This window comes from Acinonyx jubatus, chromosome B3 (assembly GCF_027475565.1).
Source record: "Acinonyx jubatus isolate Ajub_Pintada_27869175 chromosome B3, VMU_Ajub_asm_v1.0, whole genome shotgun sequence".
NCBI lineage: Eukaryota > Metazoa > Chordata > Mammalia > Carnivora > Felidae > Acinonyx > Acinonyx jubatus.
Genome location: NC_069386.1, coordinates 16,927,265 through 16,951,532, shown reverse-complemented (window position 1 = coordinate 16,951,532; position 24,268 = coordinate 16,927,265). Strand labels below are relative to the sequence as shown.

Here is a 24,268-nt window from a genome sequence, read left to right as displayed (position 1 = left end):
CTGAGGGAGAAGCTCCGTGTTCCCGCATGAAGAAGCAGACACAGGCCACCCTCGCCGCGGTCCTGCCTGGACCCCCGACATGTTCCCCCATTTCCTTGATCTTTTTTCCCCACTGAGTCTTGTCTGTGGTTCCCAAGTTTGCATGTAGGCTTTGAATATGAGTTTGGAAGAAAGAATTTGGGGACGATTTTCAAGTACGTTAAGGATGATTTGATTTCTTTTTTAAAGAATACCGTTTTATAAAAGTAAAGAGAGTGGGAAGGCAAATCTCCCCTCCCCCCCCCCTTAATATCTGGCTTTATTCCTTTCCTTTTCCCTCACCCCCACCTAAGGAAAATTTTCTGTGATGCAGCGTCTCCATTTGCCAGGCATTTCTATAGAGATTAAGCCCATTGGTATATTTTATCCTCCGTCAGGCAGAGCAGGTAAGAGCGTCACAGATCCGGTGACCTCTCCCCCACAGATTAGATAGTGATTCCTCTTTTTTCTTAATATCAGAGAATGACACAATTTAGTCAAGTTGACAAGTATCATCTTTCTTCCTTTAGAACAAATCTAAACTGTGAATAGGTTCTGGGGTTCAGATCGGCCTCTCTACCAACCTCTCGATGGACCTGTGATTTCATCACTACATGTGAGGAGTAAAGGCTAACTTACAAGGCTAATTTTGCCACCTGTGGATTACGCAAGCAAAATTTCATAGAAAATAAAGGGAATGAAACACTGTCACAGGCCAAAATGTGGAGGAACCTTGAGAACGTTATGCTAAGTGAGAGAAGCTGTCCACAAAGGATCACACAGTGTCTGGTTCCATTTGTGTGAAATGTCCAGAATAGGCAAATTTGTGGAGACAGAAAGTAGATTAGCAATGGCCCAGGGCTGGAGAGGGGATTTGGGGGGTGGGGGGGGGGGGAGGTAGGAGAGGTAGATGATGGGTACACAGTTTCTCTGTGGGGTGATGTATGCACAATTGAGTGGAGATACTAAAAGTCATCAATTTATACACTTTAAAGGGGTGAATTGTGTGTGAATGATATCTCAATAAAGTGGTTATAAAAAAAAGGTGTGAAGGAAGGGAAAAAAATCACATAACCCACAGTAACCCAAGCCAGCTCAGCCAGAATAGGATTCCTGATCTGCCTTGTGCTTTTCATGGTATATCCATTGTAATCTTACGTTGTATCTTTGCTCCAATGGATGCGCTTTCTTTACTCTTCTTACTAGTTAGCTCTGGAAATTTTGACTTAATAATGGTGCTACCTAGAACTTTCCTCCTTCTGGATTCTGGGCTGCTTGTTTCCTTCGGCTTCTGTTTTCTCAGTGCTCCTCCCAACACAACTTACCAGACCTTGGAGACTTAAGCAATCCAGTAGGCACTGTCTGGAGATGATTATTTCTTTTGCTCATTAATGAAATGTTCACGGGGCGCCTGGGTGGCTCAGTCGGTGGAACGTCCGACTTCAGCTCAGGTCATGATCTCACAGCTTGTGAGTTCGAGCCCCGCGTCGGGCTCTGTGCTGACAGCTCAGAGCCTGGAGCCTGCTTCTGATTCTGTGTCTCCCTCTCTCTCTGCCCCTCCCCTGCTCACACTCTGTCTCTCTCTCCCTCAAAAATAAATAAACATTAAAAAAAATTTTTTTTTTAATAAAAAAAATGAAATGTTCACAGATGCTTTCAGTAGCCAGTATGAAATGTTCTCCCATACCTCCTGGCTTACCTTGTGTACTGAACAGTGAGGTCTAGTCTTGGAGCTCAACTATTTTCTGTTTCTTACTTCTTTAAGCCTTGATTATATGTGTTTATGAGCTGACCTAGAGGAAGGCACGGAAGTTTTTTTTTTCCCCTTCCTCCTCCATGAGCACATTTTCAGTCTTGCTGAGACATATTAACTGGTGAAGGAAATGAAGTCTGGTTATCTAATTTCATGAGTTACACTTATTTGGGTGACATGGGTTCTGCGGGTCACTGAGCCTCCCTGGGTGTTACTGGTCGGGCTTCCTGACAGCACAGTCATTTATATATAGTTGCATTTGCCCCACAGAATGTGTGCTAACTCAGTGCCCTCCATGATGGGAGCTGTTACTTCAGTATTGCAACTTAGCAGTGACATTTAATGGTACATCTGACAGGGCTCAGCCTTGCAAATTTGTGCTGGAAAAAATGTCCTTGAGGGTTCTATTTGCTATAATTCAATAAAGAAAGAAGGCTTCGTGGGGACATGTTATCTCCGTAATATCACCTGGATGCTTGTCCCTTTTCCAGAGTGTCATGTTTCGTGGGTGTTGTCCTTCCTTTTGATGACGTGGTGTACCTCAGGGAGGAGAAAAAGGTGCTGGGACTTGGGATTTTTTTTCATGATGGATGCATGCTTAAAAAGAAAAGTGGCACAAGAACCATGTCCTAGCCCTTTCCTTTTAGATGACACAGACTGGCTGAAACATAGTCCCGCCGTGGAACAGAGTGGGTGAAGACGCTACCACCAACAGTCTGACAGATCTAGGTTTGAAGCCCAGCTTTACAGCCTAACAATTATTAAATTGTACATGAATAGCCCTGGACGGTGATTAAATCTCTGTGCCTCCATTTGCTCATCTACCCATGAGGATAATGATACTGACCCCGTGTGATTATTAGGAAGATTAAATTAATGTATACAAGGTACTAGGTGTGTATTGTCAGGCCTGTGAAAATGCTCAGTGAAGGTCAACTTTATGTTAACAGAGAGTCCTGTATTTAGACCAAAATTGCATCCATATAAGAGAGACTCAAACAGGTATTTTTGATCTGAAAAAGAAGACAGGAGTTTTAGGCAAATAGTAGCTCAGAATGAGCTATCTCAGCACAATAATGATAGTTATTTTGGAGTTGCAGGGATCACCCCAAGCATACTGCCTTGGTCACAGAAGACCACCATTGGTCTTCTAGTCTCCTGGCATTCCACACTGTCCCATCTACTACCGCCGTGTTAAGAGTAGGTTTGGGGACAGGTGTTGAGAAGCAGTGGTACTCATGTATGTTTCATGAGCTGTGACTGAGTAAAGCATTCAGAGGGAGGCCAGGATCACCGTGTTGGAATTTGGAGCCTGAGTATTTGAAAGTCTGACCTGTAAAGAAGAAAGCCTGTGCTTACCCTGAGTATCAGACACCCAATGGGGTCTGGGGAGAGTGCCAAGGAGGAGGAAAATGCACGCTCATTGGGTGTAAAGAACTTAATCAAGGTTGGTGCTGTCTGGCCGTTGGAGTAGCACTTTCTCTAAGGTGAAGAACCCCCTAGACATTTGCAGAGAAGTGTCTGAGACAGGCATAGGATGAATGACCTCTAAACTTCCTTTCAGCTCTAAGGCTCTGTGCTTGGATGAAAGGGGTGAACGTGACCACAGCACTTGTCGCTTCTGAACTGGAGACAGATCTAATGGCCCTAGAAGCTTCTTGCACAAGGCTGCCTGCTGTTGCATGCCCCAGAGTGGACCCTTTAGATGGAGTGGAAGGTGCAAGAAGACAGTTAACAGGGAGGGAGTAGTAAGGAGAAGAAGTATGTAACTTCTTCCCCCCCTTACAAACCTCCGTATCTCAGAAAGTTCGTATGTTAACACAAGGATGCTTTGTCCAGGGGCCTTCCTGTTAGGAAAGAAGCAGACTCCAAACTGGGTCTTGAAAACCGCTTCAGATTGCAAAGAGGAACTCCTTGGTACACATTTGGGAGAAAATGAGGCTCACTGTGTTGACAGGTTCAGAAAGAACCTTCAGTGGGCACACGGAATGCTCTTGGATCCAACAGAGAAGACCGAGTATCTTCAGGAATCTAACCTGAATGCAATCAATGTTTTCTCTAGTACAGGAGGAGGTTTCTTTTGGCCTTAAGAGAAACATTGTTGCAAATGTGACTTTCTATGGGGAACGTTTTAAGTTGCCGGTTACCACGTGAACTTTCTTTTGCCACGGGTAACTGATTTGGCCTATAGGACAGTCTTCCAGGCAGAAGCTTGTCTGCCAGTTGTTTTAAGCTCCGCTTGGGATTTCCAGGCAGTGGTTCTCCAGAGTTTTCCATTAGCCAGTTCTCAGGATGTCAAGAAACTTGATAGGTAGATTCTTCTTGTCTTCCTTTTGAGGAAATTGTGCTTTACTATAAATATGTGCTATATATATATATACACGCACACATACATATATATATACACACACATACATATATATGTATGTATACACACACACACACAGGTATGTGTGTAGCTCATACATAGTTGTACCAGCTGTATTTTCGTTTTATTTCATGGCTTCTAAGCATTTTCCCATAAGCCTGCTTTTGACGCTAGCTGACTTGTTTAGAGAGCCCAGACTAATACACTGGGATAAAATGTAGCAGCTCTCCCTGAGCCAGGGAAGCCTTGATGTTCCTCACACTCTGCTCCCATTGATGGAGGTCTTTGCTTGGGGTGACGGGTGGGGAGGAGTATGCATGAGGATAAAAGGGAGGACAGATTGAAGATTATTTTACAGTGTGAGAGCATCTGGCATACACCAAGCAACACATCCCAAACTGAACTGATCTTTCTCTGTCCCTCCGAAAACAAAAGCTCGCCACACTTCCCACATTCTCCAGATGTATCTTCAAGCTGCCTGCTTTCCCCATCCGCATCACTGCCTCTTTGATCTGGACCACTGTCACGGCGCACGGTGATGCCAACCGTGACTCCATGGGTCACCCGTCCTTTCTGTTTTCCATATAGCAGCCAGAGTGATCCTTCTAAAATGTCCATCTGCTCATGTGACGCCCAGCTTAGAGTCCTTAAATAGCATCCTTTTCCTCTTTAAGAGTACTCCAAACTCCTACTTGTGGGGTTAAAAGGCCCTTCTCACCTCTCTCTAACTTGGGTCTCACCATCTTTCCTCTCTGTCTCCTGTACCCCTGCAGTCCCCAAAGCCTTGGTCAGTCACACATTCTTCCTGAGTCTGGTTCTCCTGGCCCGCGTTCCCCATCAGTTCTGCCAGCACCACCATGCACCTGCTAGCTCCTGCTGGCTTTTCAAGCTCCTGGCAGTCCCTTCTCCTGTAAAGCCCTCCTCACTGGTCCCTTGCTTGCCTCTCTTGGTACTCCCACTGCCTGTCCTCAGGGTGGGGAGCCCCAGGAGGGCTGGCTGTCCTGTGCTTGTGTGTCTACAGGACCTAGCCTAGGGCCTGGCTCCTAAGGCTGATATTTAACAGTCCAGAGGAGCCTTTCTCATCCCCTCACCTGTGGCTGAGTACTCCCTGGAGGACAATGCTGACAGCCTTGAATGGATTTGGGCATTCAGCTCACCCAGCTGGCGTCCCTCCCCTCCCCCTGCTCACGATTCTATCTGATGGAGTCAACTCCTCCCCTAGCAGGACGAGAAAACCATAAAATTTCTCTTGCCCCTGCATGTCCCTTATGCACTTTGGAAATTAAAGTGCATTTTCCTGGAGTTAGCCGTGGTTCACCTTTATGCATAAGGATGCATGTCCGTCAGGAAAGGCATGTGTCACAGAGGGTAACCCAGAAATAATTAAGATGTCTTGAAACTAGCCTGTGTTTTGACTCGGAAGTTTGACCTCACTCGAACATCCATGAACTATTTCTATTCTTTGTCACAATTTTATCCCAAATAATTTCCAAAATGGTCCCCTTTCAATTTTTTGTTCCGTGAGAAGAGGTTGAGTTCTCCACCTTCAGTTCCAACCGAACACTTCATAATCGGTTTTAAAATGGCTTCTCTTTGGTAAAGATTGTTAAGGAACTGACTGGCAAAAACAAAAACAAATGTAAAAAACAAAAACACTAAAAACTAGAAGGAACTTAATAAGTACAAGGACACCAGGGAGGGAAGAAGTTAAAGGCTGATATGTGACTTATTTGCTGCCCCCCAAAATGAAGGGAATGAGCTTTTAAATGCAACACCTCATATTTATGTGGCCGTGACCCCAAATTAATCCTTTTAGTGGTTGGTGTGGGACATGTCGTTAGTTTTTCCAGCAGTTTAGATAGGCTTTTGTTTTTATTGTTGGTCATTCTGAGAATCCCAATGAATAGAAGGATCTCGTGGGCAAAATAAATTTGCTTTTCTCCCTGTGTGTTTGTTAGTTTATAGCAGCTTCCATTTTCCTCTTATTTTGAAAAGCTGAAATGCCTTTTAATCATGTTAGGTGTGCTCCTATTCATGAAAGCCAGGGAAGAGGCTCTCTTCTTTTTCTTCTACAGCTCCGTAATTGGAAATTTGGTAACTGTACTAAATTTTAAGTTTTGGCATTTGTGTGGAGCAGCCATCCATCTGCTGGCGAGACGCACTGCCCAGGGCTTTTCAAGAAATCCCTTAATAGTCCTAAACACTAATAATATTTATATACATTGAGAAGAGACAAAATTTACAGCAGGCTTCTGGGGCTGACTCCAGGACTCTCTAATCCTGAACTTCCTGAGTGTTCTCCTGCCTCCCAGAATCCTCTGATTGTGCTGCTAGGGGAACACCAGCTTCCGTCTCTGGAGCAGCCTCTTATTTAGAGTTTGTCCTCCAGAAGACAAGTGACCTCTCCTTTCTCCTCTGTCCCCATCACACCCTGTTTTTATTCCCCTAGAGTATTCAATATGTGGCGTGCAGTTTGGATCATGTAACACAAAGGAACCCCTCGATTGGTGATCCCTTTAAGAGGAATTGTTCTGCCTATAAATAACATGATTTTACCTAATTTAAGCTTTTCTGAAATTCCTTCTGAAGTAGCTCCCGTCGCTGAAACAAAACCCTAATTCCCCAGCCTGTGTGCTGCTTGTGGCAAGAACTGACTGACCGTGCCGCTCCATGTAATGCACTCCTTTGAAGGGTCTCGGTGGACCACTGCCCAGAGATGCTATTTCCACTGGAATGGGGAATGGAATGCAAAATAAAGCTGCAGATACTTTGTCAGGGTTTTTCTTTCTTTCTTTCTCATACTGGAAATGCGCAACATTTGCATTTGGGTATAACTGATTACCAGCCGGTGCACGGGGATATTTTTTCTATTGTTTTAAATGCTCTTGAGTTTTTAATACTATTTACTGTGAACGCCTGCTACTTAGGATTTTACGTAGCATTTTATTTAAATCATAAGCGAGGGAAAGGGTGTTTTGCGAGCAGATACTGGTCCCAGTTTCTGGGACTCAGGGGGTTTTTTATGTTTATTTTTGAGAGCGGGGGGTGGGGAGGGGGGCAGAGGATCCTAAGTTGGTTCCAAGTTGACAGCAGTGAGCCCAACGCAAGGTTCGAACTCACAACCTGGGAGATCATTACCTGAGCTGAAGTCAGATGCTCAACCGACAGCCACCCGGGTGCCCTTTATCTGTGTTATTCTTTATTCTCATCCTTATCATCTTTCATCTTGCAGCTCTAGCCTCAGTACCTCTTCAAAACCTTCCCTGGTTCCCAGGGCATGCCATGCACCTCCATTCGCCCCTGTACTCAGCTGCCATATTGTCCATTCCTTGAGGGCAACCTCTGACACACAGGTGCAGCACGTTGCTAAATGAACACTTGCTAAACAGGTAGATAGCTAAAGGATAAATGGCCTTCTGTTCCTGTTACTAGTTTAAAAAACCTGAACCAAAGATACACAGTTTGTTTGTTCTTTAGATCTTGAGCCGTGAGGTTACCTCCATAATGGATATATTTGAAATTAAATAGTCTCTTAATCTTTTTTGTTATTAGATATGTTCATGTGTGAGAGCTGATGATAGAAGCTGTGTGTGTGCGCGTATGCACGCACATGTCTGTGTGCATTTACTACAGATATGCAAGGCTTATAAATTCAAATTAGTGTTACCCTCTTCAAGATGATCTCCTTGGTAGACAATATTTGTATCTCAACATTTTAGGAACTCCTGTCTATAATACATACTTTGTTGGTGTGCTTAGAGATAGTTACTTCTCGTTATTTGTTGGGTAGCTTAGTTTTTAGAAATAGCCAGAAGTCATTGAGGCAATCCTGGTAAACAAAAATGACATAAACCAACAAGAATGGTTTTCTTCTTTGCTTGTAAGTAGCTCTGAAGGTGTGCATCTCAGTTGGGATTTTTTCAGTTGGATCTAACGAATAGCAGGCACATAAATAAGATAAAAGTTTACTTCTCTCTCATCTGGAGAAGTCTAGAGGTAAGCAGTCCACGGTCATGAGGGAACAAGATCATTTTATCTTGTTCTACCTTCTTAATGGCCTACCTCATGGTCCAAGATGGCTGCTTGAGCTTGATGAATTGATCCTACATTCCAGCCAGCAAGGAGGGAGGGCATGCTCACTCTGTTTTAAGGAATCTTCCAGTAAGTTCTAGCCAGAAGGTTTTCTTACATCTCACTGGCTAGGACATATGTCACTTCTAGCTACAAGAGAGGCTAGGAGAGTTAATATCTAGATATATTTTGGGGGCAACATGCCCAATTAAAAACTCAAGGTTCTATTACCAAAATAGATGAAAAGAATAAGTAACGGAAGGCAACTTATCGTCTCTGCCAAAAGATGATTTCAAAGGAGACGCTTGCAAAATTATTTTAAGAAGCTCAACAGTATCCTGAGAATTTGTTTTCTTCAGAGGTGACAGTTTTTATTTGAATGTCCAAGTTCTGATGTCCATTTTTAAATTCACCTATTTGCAGTAAGATAGGAACTCTTGGATGCAACTGGTAGGGTGTAAATTGGCACAAACTTTCCAGAGCATAGTTTGACTTGGCGAGGTCAATTCTGGAAATTGATCCTAAGGAAATAATTAAGGATTCTCATGAAGATTGCAGTGTTCATTGTAATAATAAAATGTTGGGAGTAAACAGAATGTCTCATAGTAGGAGACAAGTTATAACCTACACTATGCTGTGAGATACAATGCAGGTGTTAAGTGATTATGGAATCCACGGTATATTATGCCAAAAAATGGTTTCAGAATGGTTTGTTCTTTTTTTGTAGATATTTATATGTACATGCACATGCGTAGGAAGGGACCTGGGAGGGGTGTGGGGGCGTTCCACATGAAGGTATTAATAAAGGGGGCATTTGAGGCAAATGGACTAGATCTCCTATATATTTTCATTTCTTAATTGTGATCTCTGATACTATTTTGAGTACATATTTTGATTATAAGGAAAAACAATAGAATCTTCACTAAGTAATATATGTCAGAGTCAATAATATACATATTTAAATAATTTTGTGTTGTTTCCCAGCTCAAGAAAAAGTAGGAGACATCTAATACAAACCAGATTTCATATTTTTGTTGATTTATATTTTATCTGCCAGTGAGGCTAACAGCCCCATGGAGTGTGATCATTACAGCATTGTTATGGAGACAAATGCTAGCTCATCTGCTTGGGACATGAATTGTGGATCTCTGGTTTTTAGACACTGCTTTCACTTAAGTTGAGCAGAGGGGCTCAAAGGAGAATGTTTCTAATACGCTGTGAATCCTCCGGACTCAGAGACACTGCCCCCCCACCCTTTTTTTGTTGCTTTGTTTTGTTTTGTTTTTGTATTTGAGGAAAACAGTCAGACACAGGGTCCTCTCAGTTATATAATAGGTTAAGATATGGGAGTAAGTTAATACCATCATTTTTTGGAATCAGACCTTTGATATCCAAGCAGACACAAACTTCTCTAAAGCCATTTTGTAAACCTGAATAGTATCGTCTTTACTATATTCTAGGTTAATCATTTTTAAAGTAAATGATTTTTTAAACGATTTTAAGATACTCTTAATATCATAAATAATAAAATAATCTTTGAAATAACTATTTCTGCACGCTGAGGCTTTTTTAGATATTCAAGGAATACATTCAAAATGCAGAATGAACAGCGCATAATGCTTTTTAAAGGAATAATACACCGTATTGTTCCCATAGGGCTACCACATTATCACATTGGCCTGGGGCAAACTTCTAATGTGGATATTACTACCCTCATTTTAGAGATGAGAAAAGAGAGAGAGTCAAGGTCAGAGAAGCTAATGACTCATCAGGAGCAAACCGGGAGCAAATAGGAAAGGCTGGACTTTAAACCTGGTCTCCTGACTCCAAATACAGAGTATATTCTCCCTGCCTTGATGAAAGTGTGATTAGGGTCTGTAATACTGTCATTGCAAGTCAGTGGGGACTGCAGAGCGGGGCGGTCAGGTAGGTGGGTGGGTGGTAGGTTGTCGGTCACTGGAGAGATCCGGTGGGGATGGGTGGGGCGGGGAGGGGCCGGCCACCATGCAGGCCAGGCCCGGAGGAGGCTGTCCAGCCCCTGCCAGTCTCACACGCTGTCCCTTCCGCCCCCACAGTGTGCCCGAGCGCGTGCGGGAAGCGGGCGTGCACGGACAGCAACGAGTGCTGTCACCCCGAGTGCCTGGGCAGCTGCAGCGCGCCGGACAACGACACGGCCTGCGTGGCCTGCAGGCATTACTACTACGCCGGCGTCTGCGTGCCCACCTGCCCGCCCAACACCTACCGCTTTGAGGGCTGGCGCTGCGTGGACCGCGACTTCTGCGCCAACATCCCCAGCGCCGAGAGCAGCGACTCCGAGGGGTTCGTGATCCATGACGGCGAGTGCATGCAGGAGTGCCCCTCCGGGTTCATCCGGAACGGGAGTCAGAGGTCAGTCCCGCAGTCCCCGCTTTCCCACCCCCACCTCCATCCACCCCACCCCCCCGGGGAGCAGGGAGGTTGGCGCTGCCCTTGTTCCATCTGGGCGGTGGGAACCCCGGGAGGTTAAGAGCGGTGGATCCACTTGAGAGGACAGGCGTAACTGACATTTTGTAGGAGATTCTAGGAGCAGTTGGACAATAATAGTAATAATAATGATAAGTATAATAATAATAATAAAATAATAATAATAATAATAATAATAATAATAATAATAAATGGCTTGCATTTGTTGTGGAAGTGTACTGCCTGGCCATTTGAAATTACGTACCTGACTTGCTGGCCTAGGTACGGCCTGGAGGTCACTCTCTCCCCTCCCTGCCCTTGCCAGGCTACCATCCAGGCCGTGCTGGGGTGTGGGGGAGACCTGGGAGGGCTGTAGACTTAGGATGGCCCTGCCCACTTCCTGCCACTCGGCACAGGCCCAGTGAAGTCTTTGGGAGCACAGGCGGAAAGCCAAGCCAAGCCAAGCCCTGACCAGCATCCCTGGGGCAGTCTGCAGGCCCAAAAGTCCGATAACACAAGCTCCATCCTGTGCCCACGCTAGCGGCACCAGACTAACCAGCAGCTTATAAAGTAACCTGTGTTTTCCGTCAGCACCTGCTTGCTCCTCTCGCTCGCTGGCTTCCTCCACCGCCACCTTCCCTTGTTTTTGTCCATCTCTCTCCTCTTCCTTCCTGAACGTGGGGACTTCACTTGGGTAGCAAAGAAGTTGTCCACAGCAGAGACCATCCCCCTCGTGCATGCCCACCGGGCTTCCGTAAATTTGTTGTTGGCTTATGTTTTTCAAAAAGCAATAATAGCATTGTTGTAAAATAGGGAACTATAGCCCTGGAATCAAAAGAAGACTAGGGATATGGGGTTGTTCTTCCCTCCTGTTAGAGCAGAGGACTTTTAGGGAAGAATAGTTCAGTTGCAGTGGGCCAAATGCTTCCTTCATGATTGGCTTAGCACCAGGAGACCCTTATGTGCCTGGGTTCTGTAGCAATCTTCTGCAAGTAAAAAATACTATTAGAAAAGTAAACACTAATTTTGAACGTGCAACTCACCTGCTTTTTGCTGCAGTCTATTTCTGGTAACTGCATCAAGCAGTTTTATTTATTTATTTTGAGAGAGAGAGAGCGCCCATGCACAAGCTGGCGGGGGCGGGGGTGGTTGGGGGTGCGGGCCAAGAGAGAGAAGAGAGCAAGAATCCCAGAAGGCTCCGTGCTGTCACTGCAGAACCAGACACGGGGCTCGAACCCATGAACCGTGAGCTCAGGATGGGAGCCTAAACGAAGAGTTGAACACTTAACCCTCTGAGCCACCCAGGCACCCCTCAAGCAAGTCTTTCGAAAGGGGATTGTGTATTCCAGTGTAATATTTGGAGATGTGGCTTATACCCTAGGCTTAATTTCAAAACAAAGCTAGAACTGACATGATTTCATAATATTAGACATAGAACAGCTTTTCACCTGTTACAATGGCTTTAACTAAAAGATAGTGTGCCAGGGACTCACAATGAGCTCTAAAGTATACATATTCCACCCAGAATTAAGTCTACCACATTCTATTCCCCTTTTATTGGCAGACTTAGAACTTAGGAGGGCTTTCCCAGTGCCCTGGGCAATGCCTGGAACCCACACGAGGCGCAGCTATGCTTCCTCCATGGGAGTGGGAATGGAGATAGGGCAGCTGGTGCAAGAACTGGGGGTGGCACCATCTTTGTCCTCGGGGTACCCCGTCCTGCAATGTAGTGCGCCAGAAGGAAGGGAGTGCTAAGCATTTCAACAGTGTTGTTTCTCCCACTGCAGTGCGTTTTCAAAGAATCGAGCTGTTATTTTCCCTACCAGCCCTTATAGTCTGTTCAGAGCTACAGATATACCTCTTCTATTTTAAGATAAAACACCGTCAAGAAAGAATAAATACCCCTCTCAGCCTTTAAGGCCTATTTGACACTGAGTTTAAAATATTTATTAATGCTGTTTATACCCTCTCCGTACCAGAATGGATTCAAGGAAGCTTAATCTATAAACATGTAATCAGAGCACTTCCTTAGAAAAACATTTTTAAAGTGCTAGATGATTCCTAGACAGTTTAGCAAAGGTGTTTGGTTCAGAAATTGCTATTTGAATAAAACGTCAGGGAAAACTAAACATACACTTAACATGCGACCCTAGAAGTTATACTACTGGACATTCATCCCGGAGAAATGAAAACATACGTCCACAGAACAACAGGTACACAGTTGTTCATAGCAGTTTCATTTGTAATAGCCAAAGACTGAAAACAGCTTAGATGTTCCACAGTAGGTAAATGGTTAAGCACACTGTGTTACATGCATACCATGGAGGAATAATTCAGCAATATAAGGGAGCAGAGTGTTGAAATACACAGCAACTTGGATAGATCTCAAGGACGTTATGCTGTGTGTCAGAAGGTCTCATACTATGCCAGAGACTCATATGCCAGTCTCAAAAGGTCACATACTATGTAACCCCATTTATATAACAGTCTCAAAAATGACAAAATTCCTGTGATGGAGAACAGATCGGTGGTCACCAGGAAGGAGTTAGGGAAATGAGGACAGGGTGGCTGTATGGGAGAGCTTCGTGAAGAACGTCTGTAACTTGACTGCATGAAGATCACACAAGAGATAAGATGACACACACAGAATTATAGGTACATTGTAGCAGTGTTAATTACCTGGTTTTGCTATTGCATTATTATTATAGAAGATGTAACCTTTAGATGATGAAACTAGGTGAGGGGTCCAGGAGACCTTTCTGTACTCTATAACTTTCTGTGAATCCTCAATTATTTCAGGAAAAAAAAAAAAGGTTTTTGAAAGGGAGGGTGGGTGTATTATATGGTGTGTAGGTGAGTTAGAAGTAATAAAAGACCAACAAAAAGTGCTGAAGGGAAGCTACTACCCACGGTAGAAGTAAGAATGTTGTGTGTGATGTTACAGGAAAGAGAAATCTGCCTTTCTGGGGTTGGCCCAGCTCCTTGGGAAACGTTGCCTGGCATTCTCCTGACATGAAATGGGAAAAGAACAGGGAAATTTTGTTTACCTATGAGCTTATAAACAAAACAAACTCCTGCGCCATTGCCTTAGATATGCAGGAAAGTTCCATTAAAAAAAAAAAAAAAAAAAAAAAAGCCTTACATGAGAAGAGAGTTACAACTGCTTTCTTGAATGTTTTTTACTTACCTTCATGAAGTTGAAAAAGACCATTCAAGAACAACACTGGAAATACACCTGGCTCATCAGTTCACCATTCTGTTTATTACACACATGTTCCATAAGGTTGTACCTTTTATTTTGTTTGGAAATCAACCCACTTTGATCCCGGGTCTGTGGTTCAGCAACCTGATGAGCATTTTGTCTGCTGTTTCTTAAACAACCGTAGGTGATCAGGAGAGGGGCCAGTCTCACTCACTGATCCCTGAATCTTGGTGGTTAGCAGGATGTTTGGGATAGCATTTGAAACAGGAGTTCATTACAAAGTAGTGCAAGTTCCTCGCTTTCACCACGTGTACAGCGGAGAAAACCACCCAGACCCATTTATAAGTTGCTGCAAAACACCGTCCAGACATAATTTCATTTGTGCTTTAGCAAGAAAATGATGGATCTGTGCTATTCCACATGCCTTTGGGAATCCCTCACTGGGTTTGGTTGGGAGGCGGGCCTTGAGAGTTAGTCTCCCCTTTGTGGCAGAGACACCGCTGGCCCTGTGCTCTCCCTGTGCAGTCTCCCAGGCTGTGCCAGGGAAGGCCACAACATCGGAGAGCGGCCCCATTGTCCACAGGAGCCACCAGCGAATGTGTCCTTTCTTCCAGGCTGTTTTCTCCCACATGGAACCAGCTGGCTCCCCAGCCGATAGGATGCCTCAAGGGTGCACCACATACTTTGTCTGGAAACAGGAGGCACGCTTTTCCTTTGTAGGCACTTTCTCCTTTTGGTTGCAACTTGAGTGGCTTATCCTGGGTGGCTTAGGGATGAGATGTGGCGTGCTCACTTACGTGCTTCAGAACCGTTGCATTTTGTAACATGTGCCGCAAAAACAACCAGAATAAAAGCGTACCTTCATGATTTTTTTTTTTTTTTTTTTAATGCACGGAGCCTGACTCAGTTCTCTTGGTTGATTCTTTATCTTCAACAGCATGTACTGCATCCCTTGTGAAGGTCCTTGCCCCAAGGTCTGCGAGGAGGAGAAGAAAACAAAGACCATTGATTCTGTTACCTCTGCTCAAATGCTCCAAGGATGCACCATCTTCAAGGGCAATCTGCTCATTAATATCCGCCGAGGCAGTAAGTATTCCATCCCCCCGGAAGAGATGGCTGGATCCCTTGGTTTCCTTTTGTTGCTGTCTTTCCTTCCCATCCGTGCCTCACAACTGCAGTACGGGCCTAGAAAAACAACATGGTGTATAAGCCTCGTGCCCAACACCTGTTTTTTGAGTTTCCCTTCATGATAAAAAAAACAGATTGAAAGGCAGTCTGTTTTTTAGCCGTGGGCTCAGTGTCGATTCACGCTGTGGGTCGCCACTCGTCTTTCTGTTAGTCCCATCGCCCCTGCAGGAGATGCAGGTCCCAACTCACACAAGCCCCAGAAGAGGCTGGTAGACCAAAGGTATGACTCTGCAGCCTGCAGCTGGAGCGATATCACGTGGCTCCAAGTCCAAAGAGTTTTGGTTACTTGAATGTATTGAGGAGACTGAGCAAAGAGAAGAGTTTAATGATACCACTTTGAAATTTTATTGAGTCCAAAGAGTGGTTAATCTCCTAATTTACTTTGGAGAGCCGGAAAAAAAAAAATACAAGTGTGTGTCATCAAAGCTTCAATCTTCACCCCTGTAAGATTGCCATCATTTGGAGTAGATGGCATTCCTGGTAATTGCATGTGTGCAGAAGCATTACTCATGGACTTATTCTGTGATATTTTCGTTTCTGATCTTCAGCTGACAATGGCTTCTAACCTTAAATTCTCCATCACTGGGACCACTAGGTCAAGGTACTGATGATCGTTGCCTACACTAGAATAAAAGTAGTAAGAACACCTCGAGGTTCCCTAAATCGTTTTGGGGAGAAATCTTTACAGATGGAGAAAAAAAAAAAAGACTGATTTATTTATTCTGTGAATTTACTTGTCCTTAATACTGTGTGTTCGGTGAGTGAGCAGAGCTCTTATGGTTTCTAGATGGCAGAGACATGTTTATGCTTAGTCCATTTGGAGTTTTTGAAACCCCTGATTTTTCATAACACTTTTGACACAACCACCACAGAGATAGCTTGGCATCTCTGGCTAGAATCTTCTTACCCTTAAGGTGCTTCTAAAGCTTTATTCCTTTGGCTCTTACTAGATTTCTTAATTTTTGAAAAGATGTCCTTATCCCTAGAACATACCCTTTAAGTACCAAACCTTCTTCTTTTTTTTTTTTTTTTTTTAAATGTTCATATCAGGCATGCATCCCGCCCCACATTTAAAATTCAGGATCTTTTCCTTGAAATATCAACTGCAGGCAACTTCCTGTGTTTATAACAAGATTACAGGAAATACACCATTGATATATTATGTTGTTTTCACATAGGTAGTAGTAGCAGCTCTTTCTCCAACTATTCTCTCGTTATGAAAAATCATACGTGTGCGTTATAAAAACCCTCAGAAAAAAATCATGTGTGTGTTATAAAAAACCCTCAGAAAAAAAAATCATGTGTGCGTTATAAACACATTCAGAAAAAAATCATATGTGTACATTATAAAAAACACTTAGAGAAAAGTCATGTGTGCGTTATAAAAACGCTCAGAAAAAAATCATATGTGCATTATAAAAAACACTTAGAGAAAAATCATATGTGTGCATTATAAAAACAGAAGCACAGAAACGAATTTTTAAACATCACCAGCAGATAACCATCATTAACATTTTGGTGTGTTTTCTTCCAATCTTAGTAAGATGGACCCTTTAAATATAGATCCCTGTATCTTAGGAACTAGAAATGCAGCAAAGGCAGTTCCTAATGAGACCGAGAAAACGTTGTTTATTTAGTCATGCCCTTGTACTGTGGAGGCAGCACTGTCTGTTGACAGAGCGTATTAAAAGACATTCCCCAGATTTGTCAGCCTTCGCTAATTGGCAGTCTGGTATTTATGATTTTACATTCTGTTAATCAGCCCGGGAGCTATGGTACCCAGCCTTCTAGAGAGTCTCCTTCCCCTGACTCTGTGGGGCCCTGTCCCAGGAGAGGTTGTTCAAAGTCAAGCCCAGGGAAGTACGTTTTTGACAGGGATGGCAAGTTCCTGCACCAGCGGCCTGAGCCTCTCAGTGGCACCACGACCTGCTACGGAATCGTTCTCCAAACACGTTTGTGGGAAGCCGAGTGTGGCATCCTCACGCTTCGCAAACGCTCGCTAACGTGGCCCCCCTCTTCGTGCAGATAACATTGCCTCGGAGCTGGAGAACTTCATGGGACTCATCGAGGTGGTGACAGGCTATGTGAAGATCCGCCATTCCCACGCCTTGGTCTCCTTGTCCTTCCTCAAAAACCTTCGCCAGATCTTAGGAGAGGAGCAGCTGGAGGGGTAAGTGCTCTGAATGTCATGAGCCGACATCCTCCTTTTACAAAAGAAGCAGCGTGCTTTTAAGACTCTGCGTTACTAAGGTGAGGGCCCTTTCTTGTTAGGAGGAAGCGAAGGTATTGCGGGTCCGACGCTACCTGCGAGATGGCCCATGTCCTCAGGTGGGGTCTCACAGATGCATGACTCCATGCGCGAGATGTTGCTGTTTTGGAAAAGTGTGTTGTGATCCGTCGATCACGGGCTGCGTGTCTACAAGACAGGGGTGCTGGTGGGGACCCTCTGTGCCAAAAGCAATAGAAATAGGTCTAAGGTGCTTACTCATCATTTACATGACTCTACCTACATGTAGAGTAAATGTACCTAAATGTAGAGTAAATGACTCTACATTTACTACCTCAGGATGCTACACACTGTGGAAAACCATTCTGTCTTTTTTTTTTTTTCAATGTTTATTTATTTTTGGGACAGAGAGAGACAGAGCATGAACCGGGGAGGGGCAGAGAGAGAGGGAGACACAGAATCAGAAACAGGCTCCAGGCTCTGAGCCATCAGCCCAGAGCCTGACGCGGGGCTCGAACTCACGGACCGTGAGATCGTGACCTGGCTGAAGTCGGACGCTTAACCGACTGCGCCACCCAGGCGCCCCCCATTCTGTCTTTTAAAATACAGTTGACCCTTGCTTTGAACAATGTGGTTTGAATCATGCGGGTCCCCTTATACACAGTTTTGTTTGGATAAATACAGTGCAGTACTGTAAATGTTATTTTCCTTATATATTTTTTTTTAATTTTTTTTTCAACGTTTATTTATTTTTGGGACAGAGAGAGACAGAGCATGAATGGGGGAGGGGCAGAGAGAGAGGGAGACACAGAATCAGAAACAGGCTCCAGGCTCTGAGCCGTCAGCCCAGAGCCCGACGCGGGGCTCGAACTCACGGACCGCGAGATCGTGACCTGGCTGAAGTCGGATGCTTAACCGACTGCGCCACCCAGGCGCCCCAATAATTTTTTAACTAACATCTTCCCCAGCTGACTCTGGTGTAGGGGCACAGTATATAACACATATAATATATGAAATATGTGTTAATCAATTGTTGATAGGACGACTTCTGGTCAACAGTAGACTGTTAGTAGATAGGTGTGGGGAATGTCAAAAATTACGTGTGCGTTGGTGGCTATGCAGAGTGCAGCACCCTAACCCCCACGTTTTTCACGGATAAACTGTATACGGGAACGTAAGCGATCTGGAGGAGTCTGGATAGTTCATTTTGTTACACAGAAATCATGAGTCACAAAATTGTTTTATCAATTAGCCTACAGGATTTACGCTACTGGTAGAATTTTTTGCCTTCTGCAGAAGTATGCTTTGTGATCGGGGGGCTTTTAAACTAGCTGGAGGCTTTTCACTACCAGGTAAACAAGAGTTGATGTTTCTTGCTACGGTTTCTTTCTAGAAGTTAGCCTGCGTGTACCTCTGCATACATACCTTTCTCTTCATACTCCCTTTCAATACAACTCTTGCCTGGCTTTAAGCTTTGCAATAAAAGGAGACATTCATTAAAGAGCGAATTCCTTCCAAAGAGAATTTGGGGAAATCATTTAGGAAAGAAAGAGGTGGGAAGGTCATGGGAAAGGTTGTCCTTGCTGATTTATCTGCCCCGACTGGATAGAGTTACCCCATAAGGGTTTCTTTATAGCCTCCCTGCTTTTCTCAGACTAACTCTTGGTCAGTCTTAAATTCTTAAAATTCCATCATCTGATACAGCTAAAGAGAGAGGGCAGCCCTTCATTCCATCCTGGAAAAGCACACTGTCCTCCCCACTGGGAACACTGATTCTCGAGGAAAAAAAAAAACTTTCTTTCTCCCCACAAATCCAAGAAGGCTGCCACTGTGCCCCACAGTGTCCCAAGTCACTTGTACATCAAGCTGGGGCTCTGCCCTTTTGGGGTGCTGGCTACTTTTTGTTACATGAAATCTTAGAGTGAAGTTTAGCACAGCTCTTTTTCTCTCCAGGTTTGTGTTTCTGGGATCCCTCGTGTTGGTAAGCACTTTTCCTTTGGCAGGTCGGTATCAGCAACTTTTCCTGCTGCTTAAAGATACACATTCCTCCCCTCCCCCAGGCTGAACAAGTGATATACATAGAGATGAAAGCTGGGAGGAGAGTGTAATTTTTATTAGGGATGGTTATACGAGGGGATTACCTTTCAGTCGTGTAGCCACTGAAAAGTATGATGCCCTTAAAGGCAGCTGAGAACTAAGACTGATTTTTATTTGTAGGGATGTAGATGACACATTTCTGACTGCCTGAAGTTTGTATAGAACCTGAAGTCCCGGTGGGGGCTCTTTAAAGGATGCCTGTCATTGCTCAGGTGTTTGGGACTCCTCCAGGCTCCAGGATGCTTCAGGCCCCCGCCTGCTATTAACGTTTTCGATGACAAGGGAGGGCAGATGGGGCTGTGAGTTTTCACATCCCACTGCTGATCAGTGGCCCTTGTAAGCTCCGAGGATGCTGGGCTTCCAGCCTTTAATTCCTATGTGCTGCTTCTTGGAGTCTGTCTGTCTGTCTGTCTCTTTCCCTCTTTCTCTCTCTCTCTCTCTAAAGTAGAGAGACTACTACTTGAGAGAGAGAGAGAGAGAGAGAGAGAGAGAGAGAGAGAGAAAGCATGAGCAGGGAGGAAGAGAGAGAGAATCTTAAGCAGACTCCTTTCTCAGCTCAGAGCCTGAGGCAGGGCTCAATCCCACAACCCCAGGACCCTGAACCAAAAATGAACAGTTGGGTGCTTAACTGACGTAGCCACCCGGGCGCTCCTTGGGGGTTCTCTCTTTAGCTGGGGTGCTTGAGACTCTTGCCTGTCTTGGTGGGAGTTGCGTTCTCTCATGGGCCTTCCCCACCCATGACCAAAAAAGGTTTAGGTCATCGTCACTTGTGATGAACGCTCCTAACAGCTCTTTGCACCAGGTGTGCCCACCAGCAACAACTCAATTCTTTGTTTTGCATCCTGAAACTTAGGAAGAGCATTCGTTCCAGCCCTTCACCAGCTCTCCCCACCCCTGCAAGGAGGGAAGAGTCAGAGAGAGGCAAAGAAGAAAGGAATATGATAAAAATAAATACCAACAACAGTGCAGAAGCAGAACTCGCAAGGTGCTCCCAGGGAAGGGAAAGGAATGTGCCACGGGCATGAGAAAAAGGCAGATAATCTGATTACAAAGATCCCAGGGTGGCATTTGACATGGGCCTCGAAGTGTTTCCAGAAACACTCAGAAAGCAGAAGGTGAAGAGGGCAGTTCAGGATAGGGCAGCAACCGCAAAGGCGGCGAGTTGGGGCATCCTGGGACCTGTTTGGCAAATAATGCTGGAGAGGTAGGTGGTATTAGAATTACGTAAGGTGTTATGCACCCAGGCGTGGAGGTTATAATTTAGGTAAACGATGGAATGTATTCTTTCGAGCCTGAGGAGAGTTAGCAGAGCGGCCTGGACATTTCGTTTCTGTGCGCCTTTGGTTTAAGCCAAGATAATTTTTATCCCAGTGCTTTCCCAACTTTGCGACACGTTAGAATCCTCTTGGGTGGGGACAGGTAAAAGAAAAATCCCAGTAGCCCAAGTGGCACTCCCGGTGTGGTCAGGATGTTTGGGGGTGGGATCCAGGCGCCAATGATTTTCTTAAGAATCCAAGGTGATTTCACTGTGTAGCCACAATTGGATACCATTGCTGTGTCCTGTCATTTCTTCTCCTCAACGTGTGCCTCCTCAAAGCACTTTGCCTCTTTTCCTAAATATTTTCTTGTCACACTACTGCCTTAAAGGACATTTTTCTTGAACTTCTGTAGCTGACAAGAACACTAATAAGTGCCACCATTTGGCTCAATGGAAGTTTCATAGCATTTTGTTTGGATGGAGAGCAGACAAATCCATAGCGCAGGGATCCTTCTATCTGAAGACCTTGGCTTTCCAGACTGGAACTGAGATCTACCTCCAAGTCCCTTGCGCAACCCAGACCACTGAGTCAAGCGCAGAACGTGAAGCTCAAGCATTTTACCTGGAGTGGAGCTCAAGTCTGTATTCCAAGCGAGCCGATTTTGTAATCTGATTTCCAGGGCGGCGAAAGTTGTGGGCAGAATCACATCTGAACAGGCAGCAAGGTACTTGGTGGCTGGAAGAACAGGGCCCGACAGCATGAGGCAGTCATCAGTCTGTCCGCAAGCACTCAGACCTCCAGGTTTCCTCGAGGACGTGACTCAGGCTGCGTACTGTGATGTGTTTCTAGACTAATAGCCTTAGACATTAAGAAATCAAGGTTTTTCTGCTACTTGAGAAGGAAATGGGTCTTGCAATACACACGTATAAGATTTATATAAAATGACTAATTGTTAAGCCCTGGAATAGAAAACAGAATATTTCTGCTGTCTTGACAGTTCCTTCATTTGGACACCCTTATTTTTTTATGGCATCAGACAAATGAAGAGTTAGAATTTCAGATTCTTTGGTGCCCAAGGACTGTTGCTCCAAAAAGCATAAAAGCAGATGCAGGTAGCAGGGGATGTAAGAATTGAAAACCTTGGGTGCCTTCAGGCATCTCTGTGCTCACTATCCTACCACTTGACTTTGCAAAACTTGGCGCTTCATCCTGCCTTCCTGCAACTCTCAGATTAGGCTGCAGCAGGGCTGTGGGGACTTTTAAAAATAAAGACTCAACCATGTGACTCAGCAGTTCCAGGCTCTACCCAGTATCTTCCCAAGAGAAATGAAAACGTGCCCACACAAGACCTGAATGTGAATGTTCCTAACAGGATTATTCATGATAGCCCACCCCCCACCTCAAAAAAACAAAAACGAAAACAAAAAAACACTGGAAACAGTCCACATGTCCATCAAGAGATGAGTGGATAAACTGACTGTGGCACAATGGAATACTGTTCAACAATAATATAACAACATGGGTAACCCTCAGAAACATTGAGCTAAGTGGGAAAAAAGCCAGACACAAAAGGCTGCACATTACGTGATTCCTTTAGTTTCTACAAAAAGCAAAACTGTGGAGACGGCAAGCAGATTGGTGAAGGCTGGGGGTAGGGGCAGAGACTGACCAGCGTTGGCAGGGAGGGAACTTTGACATCGTGGAAATATTCCGAAACTGCATTGTGGTGGTGGTTGGACAGCTGTATAAATTTATGAAGCTCACGGCTCTGTACACTTATGATGGGTACAATTTTTGGTAGGTAAATTCTATCTCAGTAAAGCTATTTAGAAAACAATCAAAGGGGAAACATGTTCTGAGTTTCTGTCTGGTGCCTAGTGGCACTTGAATATAAACGCCCGCCCTTGCTGAGCCCCCAAGGTTGGTGCAAATATCGGATTTGGGGGAGATTGGATGTGGTATAAAGCCGCATCTGTGAAAAGGCCAAATCCTGTATCTGTTGCAGATTGCTAGGATGCTGGAGACGGTCCTTGTGTGCTGGATTCTGATGCCCCCTAGAGACAGCCGGAAAGATTCTATGGTTTCTCCGAGAAATGAAAGGGAATGATCAGCTGTGTATTTGCAGATTTTTTTTTTTTCAATTTGTCAGTAAGGGCTGAAAGGCAGGAATATCCCTTCCACCCCCGTAGTTTGAACTCCTAGCCCTCAATCCCCTTTTTCCCAGCCTGGGAGAAGCCAAATAAGACACTGCCTAGAGTTGTTGCTTAGTGAGCGGTGGAGATGATGCTCAGACCCTGATGTTTGGATTCTCCAATGCAGTGCTCTAAACACTGGCCCTGGAGCTGTCTTCTGTGCACCAGGCAGATTCCCAGCCCTTTCGCTTTCCTTTGCTTCCACATCCTTCCTGCCCTTCATCAGAGCAGGTGGGGAGGTGGTCGTTATTGGTTACTCAAGGAAGACAGCCCCAAGACTGGAGCCATGAATAAAACACCTGAGTGTCTAGTATATACTAGGTATTTAGAATATATCAATACAGTTAGGGGCGCCTGGGTGGCTCAGTTGGTTGAGTGTCCGACTTCGGCTTAGGTCATGATCTCACAGTCCGTGGGTTCGAGCCCCACATTGGGCTCTGTGCTGACAGGTTGGAGCCTGGAGCCTGCTTCAGATTCCGTGCCTCCCTCTCTCTCTGCCCCTCCCCTGCTCGTTCTCTCTCTCTCTCTCTCTCTCTCTCTCTCAAAAATAAACATTACAAAAGAATATAAATCAATACAGATAATATACAGGTATCCTCAAGGAAATGATGGATTGCTTGCAACCCACCTGAATTGGTCTACATTTTGTCTGATGGGGCCCACCCAAGTACAGAAACAAACGTCTTTTGCCACACAAGGAGGGCTGGGAGTCAGGATATCAATACCTATAAAACCCGGCATCTGTGTGAGCTACAGAAAAATAAACAACTTAATTTTTTTTTATATATTCTATGAATGTAAAGGCAGTAAGCTTAGAAACAATTAGGAAATCACATTGATTAATTGACGTATATAGCCATTTCCTTTAGGAAACAATGAAAATCTGTGAGTGTGTGTGTGCCTGTGTGTATAAATGTGCAGGCAAGTCTCTCTGCCTTGTACCGTCTCTCAATTGTCACCTAATCATGGGAGGGAAGTTTGGGGCGGAGCCAGGCCCCAACCTGGGGTTGGAGAAACAAGGACACTATTGACAGGCAGCTCCTGATGGCTTGGTTATTATTTTGACGAGGGTTTTATTTTTGCTTCTTCTGTCGCTCACACAGGCTCCATAACACCTGGGTTTTATTGATATTGGTATCCTGGCCCCAGACCTTCTCAGTGTTGTAAAAATGTTTGTGTTTACTGTAAAAAGATAATCTTGCTTTTCAAAGTGATTAATCACATACACAGAATTTCAGTGTGCCTGCCACTCATTTGTCAAGTTCCTGATTTATAATTCATGCTTCCTCCATGGGGAGAGGCATGTTTTGTTCAGAAGGTATTTTCCGTGTGGTTCTGTTCCCTGCCAGTGAAATCCGTTTACTAAAAGGAAGCCTCACCCCGAGTTGAGACAGGAGCTTGACCTGGTTAATTGGCCTGCACTCCCGGCCTAGACGTTTCTGCACCAACCA

General features: G+C 44.7%; 1 protein-coding gene across 2 annotated transcripts in view; it reads left to right on the top strand.

Annotated features, from left to right (window-relative positions):
• Positions 1–24,268, top strand: part of IGF1R (insulin like growth factor 1 receptor) — a 305,517-nt gene that overhangs the window by 223,952 nt on the left and 57,297 nt on the right. For both annotated transcript variants that reach the window (XM_027067961.2, XM_027067962.2), the window contains exons 3-5: positions 10,286–10,598; positions 14,792–14,940; positions 17,068–17,212. In XM_027067961.2, the coding sequence (XP_026923762.1) occupies positions 10,286–10,598; positions 14,792–14,940; positions 17,068–17,212 (607 nt within the window). The remainder of the gene's footprint in view (positions 1–10,285; positions 10,599–14,791; positions 14,941–17,067; positions 17,213–24,268) is intronic.